Consider the following 18120-nt stretch of genomic DNA (forward strand, 5'->3'; position numbering starts at 1 on the left):
GGGAAACCAACAGCTGCATCCGATCGGGGCGTGGAATTGAATGCATCAAAGGTGTTTAAAGATGCAGAGGGCGTAGCGGAAAAACCCAACTCATCCGAAGGAAGCGGCATTCCAACATCCAAGGGAGTGGACACGGAGGTCCAAACCATGAGTACCGAACAAGGGGGAAGTGCCCCGAATTTGAGCAACGAAGGACAGGGGGAAAAACAAACCAAGAAGAAAGGGGAGCGAGGGCGACGTCTACGTCTCGTATCATATTCTAGCCAGGAATCAGAAGATCAAGATGGGACAGGATCAAGGAAGAGTACCAGAAAGCGGACGGCGGTATCCAAATTCGGTGGGGTTATGATAGACAGCATATTCAAAACGAGAACAACCAAAGGAGAGGAAGACAGAGAGCGGGACACGAATTAAGCAGGAAGATAAACTTGAAAGATGGAGTGAAAGGAAATGAAAGAAAAACTATTTAAACTGAAAACTTACGCCCAGGGAGAGGGTGGACCACTGCGGGTCTAAAACTCAAACATTTATCCCAACGCTTGTTTAAAAAAATGATCGTTGAGGGAATGTCATATATATGATTCCTATTATCTAACTATATATTACGTTGTTTGGCGCCATTGGTTTTGGCCATGTGTTTGGTGCGGCTAACAATTAATTAGTACCTGCCAATCTTAGTTAAGTCTGTGTGTGTTTTGAGTTATTGTTGCTAACCGTTAAGACTAAAATCAGTCAGTCTAAATTCGGCGAATTTACGATATTGAATATACATTTTTCACAGAAGAGTAAGCTTTCTAGAGGAATGCTTGCGGATTTAGTGTATTTGTCAATTTTATAGTTTGCCATATGTCATTTTATAGTTCTGAATTGATTACCACACTGCAGTAATTTGTAAAAGCAATAATTTTATGGAAAAAATGCATTGCTTCAAAAAGAAAAAAAATCAGAACTTCAAGTTCCAAAAAAATACTCAAAAAATTTCCGATCGATAGTGCCCGCCTCCCTGTTGATGATCCTAGATATTCTCCGAGTTAATTGGGATGAACTGAGAGGCACTAAAATTCAAAAAAAACTAGAAACAGATTTGATTACTTTGTTTTTGATAACTTTGATTTTGTCAGAAACTATGTCATCATAATTCCAAATCAAAAATGCAACTAAACGCTAAAAAGCTTCTGAAAAACTTTAAAAAGTCAATGAGTTAATTTTAAGGCATATATAGAGTACCGAAACTAACCGTGAAGTCTATGCAACATGTTGAAATCTCGACTTATCAGTGTTTTTCGATAATTCGGACTGTTTTTGTATTTTTGGCAATCACTTTATATCCAACCCTTTCTGGGTACTAAGAACACAAAATTGTATTATGGAGGTTTCCATCGATATATACTAAATGAAAAACAAAAAGTTTTAATTAACCAGATTGGTCCTAGAAAACTTGGGTCAATGCCCTTTTTTCGTGAATATCGTTGATTTTAGAGTTTATGTCATCACAGTTCTTATCAGAACTTCAAACCAAGTGTTATTAGGCGTGAAAAGAGTTCAATAGAGTCCGTGCTCTTATTTTTAGGCGATTCGTGGGTACGAAAACTCCTCGTGAAGACTGTGTAGCCGACCTGATCTGTGAAACTTCTAGTTTTGACTCCATTTTGGACTGTTTTTGATAAAAAAAGAATTTCTTTAGTGAGTTTTTTTGAGCTTATTAAGTCAGTACTCATCAATTTTGAGCCATTTCAATGTATTAGTTTCATATTTTTGTAAATCCTAACTATACAGAATAATTGATCTAAGCCCAATTTTTTCCAAAATGTAAATTGTCACATCATTTTTGCTGTTTTTCACTCTAAAGGTATTGCGTTTGTATTTTTATGTGCAATGGAGCTTAAAACAGCAAATACGAGCCTCTTAGCACAAGTTGACTGACTAAACTTAACCCTGGCCCAAAATATAGGTTTTTGGTGTTTTTTTTGGCGATTTCTGTTTTTTTTTGGTGACTTCCGGGGAAAATGGAGTTAGCCTTAACCAAGAGTCTTTCCCGATAGATCGTCGAGTTTTTTCTTTGATGTAGAGTCTTTCCGACGAGTCTTTTTCGATACATGGCTCCCCTAATCTGTGTCATTACACAAGGCACATCAGTTGAAATTAATCGAGGAGAATACTCAGATTGGAGAATAAAATCATACCAAGTATCACGTAGAAAAGAATATGCCGAAAACCCCAGGACGTAACTTAAGGACGGGTCGATGGTACACCCTTCGCCGGAGAATCGAATCCAGATTTGTCAAAGGCAGCGGTTGAAGATAGGAAACAACCCTGTTGCCACAAAGGACTGCGCCAAAATCGACCCTCTTCGATAGGAGTCGGTGACATAAGAATGCACTAATCACGGTTCCAATTGCCTGATGGACTGAATTCACCACCTACTCCTCGAGACTATTCATAATTCAACGTGTCTGCCAGAGATTATCGCAGAAATCAGACATGAAAAACACTATTGCACGCTCTAGCCTTTTAGAACGGAAAAAAAACAAAAATTCGGGAGCAAATTCACTTTCGAAACTAAGAATCGATCACGTTTTCTTGCGTCATTTTCACTATAGTAATCGAAGCGCCCAATTTCCCTACCTTTTAGCAAAAGAATTTGAGTCGCACTTAAGCGCACATAAACCTAAGTTTGATGCATTTCTGTAATTATTAGAGCATTTTTAACTCTTTCCTGATAAGAAAAAATAAGAAAAAATCATTACGACCTAAATTAAAGAAAGTAACTTCGCTCTTCTACACTTAAGCAATTTACAATTTATGAAGCCATTTACTTCATTTGACTTTTCTTGCATCAAGACAAATTCGCCTGGGGAAAAAGTGAATTTTTGGAACAAACTTATTTTTGGAAAACGTCTTTGATCTTTTCGTCAGCAATTTGCAAAGAAACCTTTAGAAAAAGTAGGAAGAAAAACTTGAGACAGGTACTCATTGCAGATGGTTTCCATTCAATCATTACGAAAAAAAACGCCTGAACAGTTATGCCATGAATAAAAACAATCGGTAACATAGTCACTGAAAACAATGAGAAAAAAAAAACGAAAAATAAGTCCGTTATACATGGCTATTTAAGAAAACAGATTTGTTATCTACGAATTCACTACTCGTATATAAATTTTTCTCCAAGGTTTTCAGAATTTGCAGGTCTTATTTTCACTGCGAAGCATTTGCTTGTCTGTTTCAATTACAAGCAAATGAGAAAACATACATATCATGTTTTTGCTGCAACTTGACATCTATAATCTACGACCAGTTAGATAATAACATTGCATTTAAAACTACTTGTACTGAAACATTGTCATCATAACCATTTGCTCTTTAAAGGTAGAAAAATAGTCTTTTTGAAAGGAAAAAAATAAATAAAAAGGTAGTAAAGTCAGCAAAGGAATTACATTCTCACATAACAGAAGATTACGTAAGAGGTCACAAGCGGTGCATTGATTCTGACTGCATTCCGACATATATTGACAAATAGAGTAATTAACACACAAAAATAGAAATATTCTGCTTTGATTGCGACAATGTATGTTCTGAACGGCTGATACATGCTGAATTGTTTGTTTGTGCGACGTTTCGTCTGCTTCCAATCTGAAGACTGATTTGTTTCTTCACAATTTCGCTCCAACAATCAGCTACCTTAAAGATTAGGGTTGAACGGTGAACGGCTGGTGTTGAACTTGAACTTGTTAGGAGGAACTGCCACTTCGAAGGGGTTCTTGTCGGCGGTTGGTTAGCTAGATGTCTAGAAGTTTATATATAAAATTCGAATAGAATAGGATTCCAGATTTTTAAAGTGTTAAATTCACATAAGAAATAATCTCTTCTCTTTTACTTATTGTTTCTCTCATTCGCAGCTGCATCAAACAATAAGAGGTTTCTGTAGAAATAGTCTGGTGCCAGAGCCGTCTGTGTAAATGGGGGAGATGTGGTAGTGTTCTATGATCTGGTCGAGGTTCTCGAAAGTTTTGCTCCCTATGAGCAGCATGTTGTCCATGGGCTGCAGCTGCACGTGGAAGTGGCGGTTCTTCGGCTGCGCTTTCAGCGAAATAGAATAATCGCCAGGCTGAAACATAGGCATATTAACATAGTCAAGAAATAGTTGCTCTTACGAATATTTTTCCATCTCACGAATAATTTTCCATCTCTCAAAAATTATAGAACGAACTGGATTACTCAAAACTCTTTAAAGTTCAAGAAACGATATATTATTGTTATTTTTAAATTAAACTAACTCAGTTTGAGATCACGGATCTACTACTCCGATGGTAATCCTGAAAAAAAAATCCACTCCAAGCAATAGAAATGGAAAATGAAACCAAAAAAAGAATAAAAAACTGAGCGCAACTAACACGATCTCCAGCAAAACTATACAACAACCACATGACTGGAATCAGCAAAAACCCGCTTTGACAAATAAAAATTTAAAAAAATTAACATTTGACGGCAGAAAGATTAATTTAGGTCTCTGTGATCCAAGAGGATCGATGAAAGGCTGTCAAACCTGGCTAAGCATAGTCAGTTTCTATTATTTCTCTGCATTCCAGATTAAGCCATTTTGTTGAGCGTAGCTCTTTTTTTTTACCTTTTGTTCCTCTAGAAATTGCATATGAAAGTATATGACCAAAAAAACGTATATCTGTCTTAAAACTTGTTGAACCTACTATGATACTTATTTAGTTTTTTTCTTCAAAAACTATTCAAGTGACTTTCGCATAATTGCCAATTTAAAATCGATTGCCAAAAGAATTGCTAAACAAACTTTACTATAACTATTCAGGCAAAAATGAGGATCAAGTTAGCATCCTCCCCCCCTAAGAGACCAAGTTAAGATCCTCCATCCCAGCGCTTAAATTTTATAAAATTTGCTAAGCGCTGCATGTTAAATGCTCGATTCTGATTGGCTGAAAATTCCCAAGTTAGAACCAAGTTAACATCCTCCCCCCTAAACGTGTTTAGGGGGGAGGATGTTAACTTGGTCCAAAAATGAAAGCAATTTTTTCATCATCACTTTTTTGTCTTAAACCATGGCCCAATTTGAGATACACTTTTCCATTTTTAATCGAACTGTCCGGTAAATCTGAATCAGCTTTAATTATTTGCGAAATATTTACTTTCGCATCACGCTAGTTATCCAGGCCAAAAGATTCTGCTAGCAGCAGAATTTGCAAATTCAGCTTATAGAGCCGAACAATTTATAGAGCAAACTTTCAATTATATGGAAACATTTTTCGCTTTTCCGCAAAAATCTTTTTCAAAATCATGAAATGAATGCTTCAATTATATTTCTCAGAAGTACCAAATGGCATCTATGCTCTTAATTGACTGAATTTTCAACAAGAACTGACCAAAGCTTCATCTCTCAGAAATACAAAAAACTCATCTATCCGCAATTCTTCCAATCTACTATTTTGCTTTCTGATAGTGTTCTGTTCATTCTACAAGTTGACTTTTTTCTTGTAAAGCAATAAAAACGGTAATTTTTTGTAATATACGCAGGATTGATAAAAATTCTCATAGCGCAGAAAACAGCAGAACTTTTTTGTATAAAGCAGCAGAATTTGCTCTATACAGAAGCAGAATTCTTCAAGGCCTGCTAGTTATCAGTGAAACGTCCAGAGTAAGCAAGCACTAAGTGAGTATTGAGACTTTCATGCGCAAAAACGAGATAAATAATTTGATTGGTCAATTTGGTCAGCTATCCTCGCAGAAAAATATTGATTAGCATTAAAAAATTGAGCACGTCACAGCCATACACGGGTCCTTAATTCAGTACACATGTGCAATTAATGTATCGAATCCGCAAGTTTTTTTGTATAATTAATTCTTGCCTGAAAAAAACAATACCTGCTGTCAATTGCAAGTGAAAAGATGGCAACTGAAATACTTACACAAGATTCACTCTCTCGCACAATGAAATCTCCATAATCTCCCACTTCCTCGAACAGTTTCTCACAATCATTCCTCGTTATCCTCCCATAGTACCAATCTCTGTCCTTATACGGACCTCCAGCTCCCTTCATGCTCTCCTGTTTGATCGAATTTACAATACTGTTCGATGCATTAGCCGCTACAGGTGATCGTGCACCTGCCATACCCGAATTATTACTCCGCATCATTGCTGAGTTCGCGACTGCGGCCGCTGATCCACCTGAGTTCGGACGCCTGAAGATCGGTTTCGAATCCGCGACCTGTTTGACAAACTTCTTCGGAATGAGACCCATCAATCCTTGGCTGTTCCGCGCTTGCCACCAATCTTGATCACTCGTCGGCTCTCCGATTACGTCAAGCCTTTCATCTTGTTCAAACGTCAATTCGTTCAAATCTTGCGCCTGGAATCTGTACAACGCAACGACACCAAACAGGAATGCACTATCTACCTTCGAGTCTCCGGCGGGTTTGCCTAGACTTCCAGTGTTGTCTCTTCCACCACCCAGATTAGACGTTGACTGGTTATGTTCATGATTCGAGCTCGAATTCAAATTAGAGTCAAAGGGCTGCGAGGAACTGGCTTGATTGGATTGAGGTGATGCTGATGCATTTAATGCTGCAGCGGTGGTGTTTACATTCAAATAATTAGACGGAATCCAGCCTGTTTTCCCGTTACAGAACACCTGCCACCAACCATCGGTGGACTTCTGAAGAACTGTAACTTGGTCGCCTTTCGATAAATTCAGTTCATCCGCTTGAACAGCTTGGTAGTTGTAAATAGCAATAGCGGTTTCTGGATTCGAACTTAATGCTGAGGGTGACAATCCACTGCTGCCTAATGGGGAATCCAGTTTACTGGCAGCTAGCGGCGATGCTCCAAATGAAACTGGATTTTGACTCATTGTATACCCATTGAAAGTTCCGTTTTCGTCTCTGTTATAACCATTCGATCCACTTCCTCCAATGGGTTGTAAATAATTGAAACTCATGGCTCCGTTTGAACTAAGTCCGGGCTGGTTACCTCCTTGGGGAGTTTTGGAAATATTTGAATTTGAATTGTTCTTTTTGCTTTTGTCTTTGCCGAGAATCTTCTTGAAAAAGCTTGAGGATTTTTTGGAACCCCTCGAAGACCCGCCAAATTTTGAAGATTCTTCTGAGGCAATAATTTCGACGTGGTTTGACGGCACTTTACCGATTTTGTTAGCACCATTTTGGACTCGCCACCAATCACCCGTTGAGTCCATCACTACCAATTTTTCTCCTTTCTTTATAGACAATTCAGCCGATTCCGTTGCCGCGTAGTTGAACTTCGCCACAACATACGTAGGCTCTTGCACAGGTACTGGGTTCTGGATTCTTGAGTTTCCACCTGTGTTTGGGGTAAAAGTAAACCCTCCTGAAGCAGTCATTCGCTGTTCTGCCGATGACATCCCGTTCATATCTGGGGATCCCTGGAACATCTGACGTGAATTCTGGTGAGAACCATTGTAGTTCAAAGATGACGTTAATGCTGCCGACATTTGCTCCGAGGGCTCTTTGCTATTTAATTCTAATTGGGATTTGGTCTTTTTGTTCTTTTGGGATGACACCGAGCTAGATCTGCTGCGTTGATTAATAGAACTGTTGCTATTTTCGTTGAAGGATAATTTTCGCGTGATTTCTCCGGGATAACTCTGTTCATTTAATTGATTTTTCTTCGTCAAAGTAGAAAACGGCGAAGATGGTTCGTCTCCATCCCAGTATGGAAGTTTTGTCTTTTGACCTTTAGAATTGGAACCAAAACACTGAAAAACGGAACAAGACATAATCAAATTGAGGTACTGCTCAATGCTTTATAATATGAAGACACAATTATTCCGCAGTTATCATCAATAATAGTGCAGGGTTCAAGAAATTGGGTTCACCCGCTGCCATAAATATAGTCGCTATCTATTCTTTCATGTGTATAATCGAGAACTTTGCTATGATCAAAAGTGAGTATTTAGGTCGCCAGCACTAAACACAGCGTTCGCTAGGGCACCTCGCATCTGAAGTTTAGATATTCGCAACTGACATTTAACGTTCTTCTTCAAAATTCAGTTTGTACACAGAGCTTAGCTGGGAAAATATTTGCCAAAGTAAAGCCTCCAAAAGATCAATCAAAGCTTGATTAAATTTGACAACAAAATTTAGGAGAGTTCATACAGGCCATGGACCCCATTCAAGGTACGATCAGTTAGCGAAACAAAGGCTTTTAAACAAAAGAAAAATCGACACCTTGACTCAGGTCGGAAACAAATATAACTAATAACAATGGTAGTATAAGCGTGATATAAAAGACCGTTTCTTCAGCTAAATTGTCAAAACTAATCCTTGCGAATGAACTTATCGACGCATTTCTTCTCTTTTAGTACAGTTAGGTTGGCAATTAAGGCATGACTTTCAGTGTAGACCTGCCATATTAACACACAAAATGCCCTCAATGGAACCTAATTCACTACAACACTATTCGGTTTGTGCCATTCAACTTACAGACTTAACGCTTTAAGTTTTCTCTTCTCAACTAGCTAAACTTTGCGAATGCTACATATAACGATCCATTCATGTACAATTGGTAGCACCGAAGGATTTGAGAAGTCTTTGTAGAACTTAGCAAAGGGGGTAAGTAAACAAACCAACAATATCACAAACTCACCGGGCTTTGCGCCAATGATTTATAGTGTTTCAAAGATGAAATACTTCCCATGTCAAACACTAACAAAACGGAACTTTCAGACAGTTTCGCTTAACGAAATCAACGAAACAAAACAAAATCAACAGAATGTAAGCAATGAAACCCTTATTGCTTTGCGGCCACCAAAGAAGACAGAAATTAGCCGTTGAACTAATTCAAAACGGAGAATATTATACCTAAAAATCAATGAATAATATGCTTCGATTCACATTGACTATTGACACCAGAATTTCAATTGACGGACAACTAGAGGAGCTCACTCAATAAGCTCAAACATGAGCTTAAATATATGCTTCCGACCAGTTCTTTCTCCCAAAAAAAATAGGAGTTGTCCATCGTTTTAGAGGGCTAACTCAAGCTTCAAATCAGCTTAATAAGGAATAAATCGATGTTTAGTATTTACTTGAGCGTAATTTCCGGCGGGCGTGAACAACTCTTCGCAACGTTGTGAAAAATTTTTATTACAAATACTTATCACGATTAAGGGTGCTTTAGCATAATATATCATTCGAGCTTGCATAACGTTCTTAGAGTTACAAAGTCTGTTAGAAAGCCGACGGCAAACAAAAAATTTGAAGAATTTAAGCAAATCCTTAAACTGAGAGGCGGAGCTGAGCATAGATTACATGCGCTAAATAATTTAAGTGAGCAAAATCCCAGAAAATTGAATAAAATTAAGGTGAAAATTTATCACGAGCTATGGTCAGTAGCAGATTTAGGGGAGGGGGACGCTCCCCCGTCGGGGATTTGACCCCTGACCACCCAAAGTTTCCCACTTTGCTACTATTTTGGGACACCCATTTTTGGCTAACGGATCTACAATTTTACTACGCTTTAGGCGCCAATATACACTATTTTTGAGGGGGAATCGCGCACCGAAAAGGGTGACCGCTCGCCGAAAAACGCATTTTTTAGTCAAAACCTTCCCGAAAACTTCGTTGGCCTGTTTTTCAAACATTCGCAGAAAATTTGGTGATAAAACAGTCTTTGTAGAGCTCGAAAAATCAATTTGGTCGACCTACAAAAAAGTCGACAAAATTTTCAAAAAATCAAAACTCGAAGCAAATACGAACAAGACTGCTCGTATCAGGGCGAAGCCCTGAATGTTCCGACTACCTTTTAAGAATTATGGAGCAGCAGTAATAACATAAAAAATTAAAAGAAATAAAATGAAAGGAAAATTTTTTTTTCTAAAATTTGAAATTTTTTATGAAAATCATCCCCCACTCGCCATATAAAGTACAAAAAGATAGATTTCGTTCCTTTTAACAAATCAATTATGGCACATAAGCTTCGTTCAACCAATTTTAAACGATTTTATAAGGCGGATTAAATCTCCGCTTACGTGTTAATAGCGCCAGTTATATCGCGCGTTAATTGTCCCAAATTGGTCAAAATGGCCAAAATGGCAATCTTTAAACCCTCACAACTTTACGAAAAAGGATCACAGGTGAAATATCTTTTCAATTTTAAGCTCAGGATAACAATACCTTTTGAATGATAAAAAAAATTCCGTCAAAAATGGCTAGTTAAAACCTTCCCGAAAACTTCGTTGGCCTGTTTTTCAAACATTCGCAGAAAATTTGGTGATAAAACAGTCTTTGTAGAGCTCGAAAAATCAATTTGGTCGACCTACAAAAAAGGTCGACAAAATTTTCAAAAAATCAAAACTCGAAGCAAATACGAACAAGACTGCTCGTATCAGGGCGGAGCCCTGAATGTTCCGACTACCTTTTAAGAATTATGGAGCAGCAGTAATAACATAAAAAATTAAAAGAAATAAAATGAAAGGAAAATTTTTTTTTCTAAAATTTGAAATTTTTTATGAAAATCATCCCCCACACGCCATATAAAGTACAAAAAGATAGATTTCGTTCCTTTTAACAAATCAATTATGGCACATAAGCTTCGTTCAACCAATTTTAAACGATTTATAAGGCGGATTAAATCTCCGCTTACGTGTTAATAGCGCGAATTATATCGCGCGTTAATTGTCCCAAATTGGTCAAAATGGCCAAAATGGCAATCTTTAAACCCTCACAACTTTACGAAAAAGGATCACAGGTGAAATATCTTTTCAATTTTAAGCTCAGGATAACAATACCTTTTGAATGATAAAAAAAATTCCGTCAAAAATGGCTAGTTAAAAAGTCCAAATTTGTCTGAAGAAAAAATAAACCCCACCCCGAGCACAAATATTCCGTTACTTTCGTATCGAAAGTCAGAACAAAAAAGCTCAAAAAGCAAAAATTTGGGCATACTATGGGTTTGGAGTCCAGAGCAACTCATTAAAAGTCTTTTGCCTTCAGCAGTGCTCCATGCATACTTAGTATACCAATAAGACAACCACCATTGAGTGCGCTTAATTTGAGCGGATATATGCTACAATTCCATATAAGGTTATTGTAAAAACATTGACCAAAACAACTTATAACTAATCCAAATTGAGAAAACTAGACAACGAGGTAATTTATCTACTCCAATGGTTGAATCTTAAAATAAACATCCAACAGATGCTTTCCAATAAGTAAACTAGTTTGAATTGAACATGAAATTCGACACTTGCCATACAAAACAAGAAAGCCGCTAGGTCGAGAAAAAATTCGAAAAAACTAAGTCTGTGAAATTGAAACAGGCTAATTTTTTTAAACAAAAAAAAATCCAAGACAAAAAAATCCGACACTAGTATCGGAGGAAAATTTACCAAACAGTAACAAAGCCGAAAATAAATTAGCAAAAAGCTTCCAAAAAAATCGTCAGACCTCTTAAACAAAAATAATTTTGGCATTCTTAATCGGAGGCCAAATATGCAAACCCTGAGATAACTCTGACAGCCCCCCAACTCTGACAGCCCCCCATCTAAGTTTTCTGAAAAAATTTGAAAAAAAAATCCAAAAAACGTCATATCTCAAAAAATACAAGCATTTGAGCAACCATAATTAAAGGCAAGATTCGCAACCCCTGAGAGTACCCTCACAATGTCCAAAAATAGGATTGAGATTTTCAACCTTTTGGAAATTTTTAAAACCTAAGTTTTCGAAAAACTTTTGAAAAAATCATAAAAAAACGTCATATCTCGAAAACTACAAGGATTTGAGAAGTGAGAATTGATTCGCAAGATTTGCAACCCCTGAGAGTACCCTGACAGCAAACAACTACAGGGTGAGAATGTGAAAAAATTTTAAAACTAAATTTTCTAGAAATTTTTTTAAAAAAACTCGAAAATTGCCTATCTCGTAAACTAAAAGCATGTGGTTATTCATATACAGAGGCCAGAATCGCAAAACCTGGAAAAACTCTGACAATATCCTACTATTGGTTTGCAAATTTCAAACTTGGAATAAACACTGAATTTAAACTGGAAAATCGAAAAAAAACCTTAACCATTGCAATATAGCTTAAACGTGAAAAAATTCATTTGTTAAACATGCAAAAGTAATACGTTGAAAAAAGCTTAAAAACACGGCGAGATAGTGAAGCCCGCATTTAAATAGAGAATAATAGATAGATGATAGACAGATAAAAGATGAAAAATAAAAAAATTAGTCGATGGGTAGACAGACATAATCAAATTAACTAAAAACGCACGTATACAGACAGACAGACTTAATATGGCCTCGAAAAAAATACTGAAACATTAATGACCTTGCGAGAAATTAATTGAAAAATTTTCTTAAGCATTGCAATATATGATATAGTTTAAACATGAAAAAATTCGTCGTTAAACATGCAAAATTATTATGCTTAAACATGGGAGATAGCTGTCACTCGCATTTAAATATAGTATAGATAGATAGTATAGATAGATAGATATAGATAGATATAAATAGATAGATAGATAGATATAAATAGATAGATAGATAGATAGATAGATAGATAGATAGATAGATAGATAGATAGATAGATAGATAGATAGATAGATAGATAGATAGATATAGATAGATAGATAGATAGATAGATAGATAGATAGATAGATAGATAGATAGATATGGATTATGAAATGACTTAACGACGGTCAAAGTCAAGTTCAGCTAAAATGATTGAGCTAAGAATGTCTTAAATTGAGGTGCTGTGATATAGATTCAGTTTTTAGACTTATCTTGCATAACGTTGCAGAACGGAAGTCGTAGCTAAGTGAATTCACGTTTACGCAAACATTTTTTACCAGCCCAGAGAATAGCATACCACATGGCGCAACAAGCAGGATTAGTAAATCAAGAAAACCAAGCAAACCAAGACAATTTAGGCTCCATCATGGCTGAAAAAAAATAAGGTTGAAAGAATTCATAATGGCAGATGGCAGCGAAAGAAAAAGCAAATGTCGATCCCACATAACGCTGAAGCCAGTGATTCTGGAACCGCTAACAGAATCGGCGACAGCAGAAGCAACAAAATAGAAAAAGACCGAATCATGAAAGGAAAATAGAGGCTAGAACCTGAAGAGAACGAGAAGGGGACCAGAGGTGGTACACCACGTGTACTATGCAGAAATTCAACAGAAGTTAGAATCACGACTGTTGCTATCTCTGAGGTCTCATCAGGAAAGAAAAGATAGCCTCAAAAAATGACGATGAAACGTCTAATCAAACATTGACAGACTTAAACAATATTATTACGTCAACGCTCGAGAAGGTGAAGAGCGGGCCTTATGAAAGACACAAGTTGTTCACGCGCGCACAGGAACCAAATGAGACATCGGGAACCTTCCAAGCAGCGTTGACTGCTCAAGCGGCACGATCAGAATTTGGAGCACTTAAAGATGAGTTGTTAAGAGATTTATTCATCAAGAATGAGAAACACTTACACTTCAACATACATTAACGTTTAAGACACTTCCCCGATGAGGTGCTGAAAAGTGCCAAAATTTTGAAAATAGCAAACAGACAACGCAAGAAAACCAGAAACACAGCCAAACTGCGGGAAGCATGAGTACTCAAAAAATCAAACAAGGACCGATAATGACTGTCAGAAATCAAAGTCAAAATGACTGTCAGAAATCAAAGACAAAACTCGTCCTACAGAAACTCCAAGCAGGTAGAAGCCAAAACAGTTCAGAGAGGAACACAGATATCATGAAAAAATGCATGAGATGCGGAAGATTGTTTGGGGGAAATCATACGTAGATGGGGATGTAGAACTAATAGCAATTGAAGAAAGAAAAAAGTGATGAAAATCGAGGAATAAATTTTAAAGCAAAGGAATATGAGAAAATCGACGAAACGGACAACAGCACATATCCAGACAAAAGAAAATGAGGCTGGGAAAGATTCTGGATCAAAATGGATGAAAATGAATCAAAGCCCTATTTGAAGTGAAAAAAGTACAACTCATTTGACCGTGGACACTGGTAGTCCTATCTCATTAATAAACTGGACGTCGACTAAACAGATATTAGATTAGCTCAATCAGCGAAACTTATACTAAGTGAAAAGCTGAAAGTTAACGCGCAAAACACAAACTACAAATAAAAACCTATTAAAACTCTGCAGGCATTGAAAGCAAAAAAGACATCAGCGTGATGAATAATACCAGAAGTTCTCGTATCTATAATCGATAATCGAGATCGAGAACAATAATCGAGATCTATTTTGATGTTGAACTTCAATGAAAATTGGGGATATCAACGTCAAAAAGAACCACTCCAACATCAAAATTGCATTTTGATGTGCAACAAGGTAACGAGTTATCGGATTACAAATTTTCTACGGAAAATTCAAAAATCTGTTCGGCAGAAAAATATTATCAAAACTCATAGTGTCATCAAAACTCACATTATGGAAAAACATTTGCCATTTAACTACTTTTAGAAAGATGTAGCCCGAAAACAGATCAAAAATAACTAAAGGTGAGAAAAATAAATAAAATTTTTTAATTAGAGAAAAAAAGGAAATATGATAAAATAGCATGTAAAGCACCTCTGGTACTCATAATAAATCGCATATATTGGAAACAAGATCTGCATTCATTGAGAGTACTCTGAGTGCACCCAATTACAAGGTTCGTAATAACCAATTTTGCAAAGTTTTTTCTTCACGTTTTTCATACAATATCTGAAGAACCATAATAAATTGTGAAGTTTTTCATAAGGCCTTTGAAAAATTTTCAAAGGAATTAAGAAACGTCACATCTGGCAAACTAAAAGCAAATGAGCAGTCGCAATTGGACGCAAGATTTGCAACTTTTGAGAGTACTCTTATAGTACCCAACTACAACGCTGGGAAATTCAAATTTTGAGATACTTCACCTTAAGTATTTTTTAAGAACCAGAAAAAAATTCACACCTCGAAAACTACCGAAAATTCAGCGGTCTTATTTGATGGCAATAATCGCACTCTTTGAAAGTACTCTGACAGCACACAACTAGAATATTTGTGTGCTGTCAGAGTACTTTCAAAGATTGCGATTATTGCCATCAAATAAGACCGCTGAAATTTTGGTAGTTTTCGAGATGTGAAATTTTTTCTAGTTTTTAAAAAATACCTTTTTTTAGAAAACTTAAGGTGAAGTATCTCAAAATTTGAATTTCCCAGCGTTGTAGTTGGGTACCATAACAGTACTCTCAAAAGGTGCAAATCTTGCGTCCAATTGCGACTGCTCAATTGCTTTTAGTTTGGCAGATAAGACGTTTCTTAGTTCCTTTGAAACTTTTCAAAAACCTTACGAAAAATTTCACAAATTATTATGTTCTTCAAAATTTGTATGAAAAACGTGAATAAAAAACTTTGCAAAATAACAACTTCACACTTGATGAAATAAACACAGAATAAAACTTGAAAATCCAAAAAAAACCTTAACCATAGCAATATACGATATAGCTTCAGCGTGAAAAAAATCTTTTGTTAAACATGCAAAAATAATACGTTGAAAACGCCTAAACATGGTGACATAGTGCAGCCCGCATTTAAATATATAATATATTCGTCTAGCAGTTCTGAACAAAACTATCGAAAATTTTGAGATTAAAAATTTGTTTTGATAGCACTTCAACCTTGCTTGGTTCCCGTTTTTACCGTCCGGTACATGAAACAATCGGAACACCCAACATTTTTAACATCCGAACACAACAAAACTAGGCAAAACTGACGGAACAAAAAATTAGCAGACAGGAACTCAAATCGACTTTGCAAAACCTTGAACTCGACTAGTAATTTTCATTTAAATTATCAAAAACTTTGAATTTGATTTTTTTTTGATTTGCTGGCAACTCAGACTTCTGGTTCCCGTTTTACTTTTGAAACAGCTACTTTTCAAAACAATGTGGGCTAAAAAGCAATCAGAACATATTTTCAATTACTGTAGAAAAATAAACAAAAAAACTGCGAAAACACAAACTCAATTAACTACATAGAAAGAAAATGATAAAAACAGTTTATCCAATAAACAAAAGCATAAAATATTAAAACCTAAGTTATTGTTCTTTTTTGTTCATTTTCAAAATTTTTACTTTTATTAGGAAGTGTCTGAGAAAGTGGTTTAGACTTTCTCACAACATTTTGTGAGACTTCAACCATTCGTATAAAAACCAACAAAAAGTAATTTTGAAAAAAAAAACATTCGGAAAATGAGCCGAAGGAATTAAAGCCGACACTCAAATGCCGAAAAAATACCGACATTTTTCACACAAAAATATTATTGAAGAAACTCATAACAGGCACACAAGGCCCATAACTAACATGCACATACTACATTTACCTCTACAGTTAAACACGTGCGAATTCTGTGGACAGTGTTGTTTAAGTGAAAAAATCTAGTTACCCGGTTGCAATACCCTTGCTTATCGCAAGGGTGAAAAACAGCCTAAATTAGAAAAGTTTCATGCCGACATAAAAGACGAACGATGATTAAAATTCTCAAACGGAATTAAATATAGTACTTGGTAGAAAAACCCTTGCTAATTGCAAGGGTGACCATGAAAAAATCAGAAAACGTTCGAATTCCTCCGATAGGAATCGAAGGGTTTCGAGAACAACTTTCAAGTACAAACCTCGAAATGCTGCAATAGACCCCACTGCATGAGCACTCGCACTAAATTAAATCGATTTTACCATTCGGAAACCAATCCGACACGACTTGAACACAGGAAATCTAAAAAACAATCAGCTAACACAAAAAATCGAAGTTCGTTATATATACAATGGCGAGGACCCCTAGATACAATCATTTATCTGTTCACATTGTCGGATTATTATAAAATTTGGCATACGGACTAATAAAGCCATGACAAACATATTAGGTTTTCATACTCATCCTTGTAAAACCACTCGTTACACCAAAAAATCGATGCTTATGAGAGGTAGGGGGAGGAAGCAGAGCCCAACAATTATTTACTAACTAAACAAAAAAAAACTTTGCCGCCTCCGAAATTCGAACGCTCAATCTCTAGAGTTACAGAGTGATGGCTCTCTAATTGCGATATATCACCTTCCTGTCTTCCAAAAATCAGCCACCAATAAAGCAGATAATACACATACAATCGCCAAATACAAGTAAAGCATTACATAGATACTGAAATTGAGCAACAGGTGGTTACGTTGGAAGTTTTCAACTCGGAATATAACACGAACACGAGCTTTCAGCTTATCAAATTACAATTACATCGATGTCCACAGAGGCGACGCTGCGCTTCGCAAACACAGGCAACAACTAGAAAACTTCGCACACTGCATAAGTGATCTCATAATATCCTCTTCTAGGGGTAAACAATTTATTACCAGACGACTTAGTGTTGAGAATCCAACACTTTCACGCAAAATGATATTTGCACACATGTTTTACTATATATAAAGGCAACAAAAAATTTCACGCACGGTGTTTTTGTGCACGGAAGTCATTGTCAGCAGTTAATTTGAACATCCATTACGGCTATATTTACTTTATTAAGTCTCACGGACTGGAAATGATCCTTTTTACAACTAAGCCGTCAAACATTGGGTAGAATCCAGTTGTTCCAAAACAAGATTATTGACAAAAACCATAAAACTTTGAAACCAGAAGCCTAACTAACCATCCCTGAATTTTACAAAAGCAAACAAACTGTTAAACAATTTTTACAAATTGTGAGAAAAAGTTTAGTTTGCATTTGTATTAGGAAACTCAATACCTTCCATGTCCCTTTCCACTTGATCTAGTAGTAAATCGGGTACCCTGGGTTCTATTGTCTGCTGTTAGAGCCACGGCTGGTAACTCTTTTCGATTCGAAATTTTTTTAATTGTACGGAAAACCTGAATTATTTGATAATCGCCCTGCTCATTTTTTGTTGTCTTACTTAACAAATGGTAGTTCTTTCTGATCACAGCAAATTTTGTTACAGTTCAAGGTCAGTGTGTATTTAAAAAGATTACCAAATCTAGAGTTGCTTAGACAGTTTCAGCTTACTAGACAGATATCACGTTACCAGACAGACATTGCTATTTAGGCAAATAATTGAAATAATAAA

General features: G+C 36.3%; 2 protein-coding genes across 2 annotated transcripts in view; both read right to left on the reverse strand.

Annotated features, from left to right (window-relative positions):
• Window positions 1–18120, reverse strand: part of LOC134840386 (uncharacterized) — a 181690-nt gene that overhangs the window by 17902 nt on the left and 145668 nt on the right. The window lies entirely within an intron of this gene.
• LOC134840191 (cytoplasmic protein NCK2-like) lies at window positions 3309–8462 on the reverse strand. Its single transcript, XM_063855909.1, has 2 exons — window positions 5931–8462; window positions 3309–4105 (listed from the first exon to the last, which is right to left on the reverse strand). The coding sequence occupies exons 1-2, from the start codon at window positions 7773–7775 to the stop codon at window positions 3902–3904; spliced, it is 2049 nt and encodes a 682-aa protein (XP_063711979.1). The 5' UTR covers window positions 7776–8462; the 3' UTR covers window positions 3309–3901.

Source organism: Symsagittifera roscoffensis, chromosome 2, assembly GCF_963678635.1.
Source record: "Symsagittifera roscoffensis chromosome 2, txSymRosc1.1, whole genome shotgun sequence".
NCBI lineage: Eukaryota > Metazoa > Xenacoelomorpha > Acoela > Convolutidae > Symsagittifera > Symsagittifera roscoffensis.

Coding starts and splice junctions, on each gene's coding strand:
- LOC134840191 (XM_063855909.1), bottom strand. CDS start 7,775: ATGTCTTGTTCCGTTTTTCAGTGTTTTGGTTCCAATTCTAAAGGTCAA. Junction 4,106..5,930: donor TGCGAGAGAGTGAATCTTGT/GTAAGTATTTCA, acceptor CCTATGTTTCAG/CCTGGCGATTATTCTATTTC.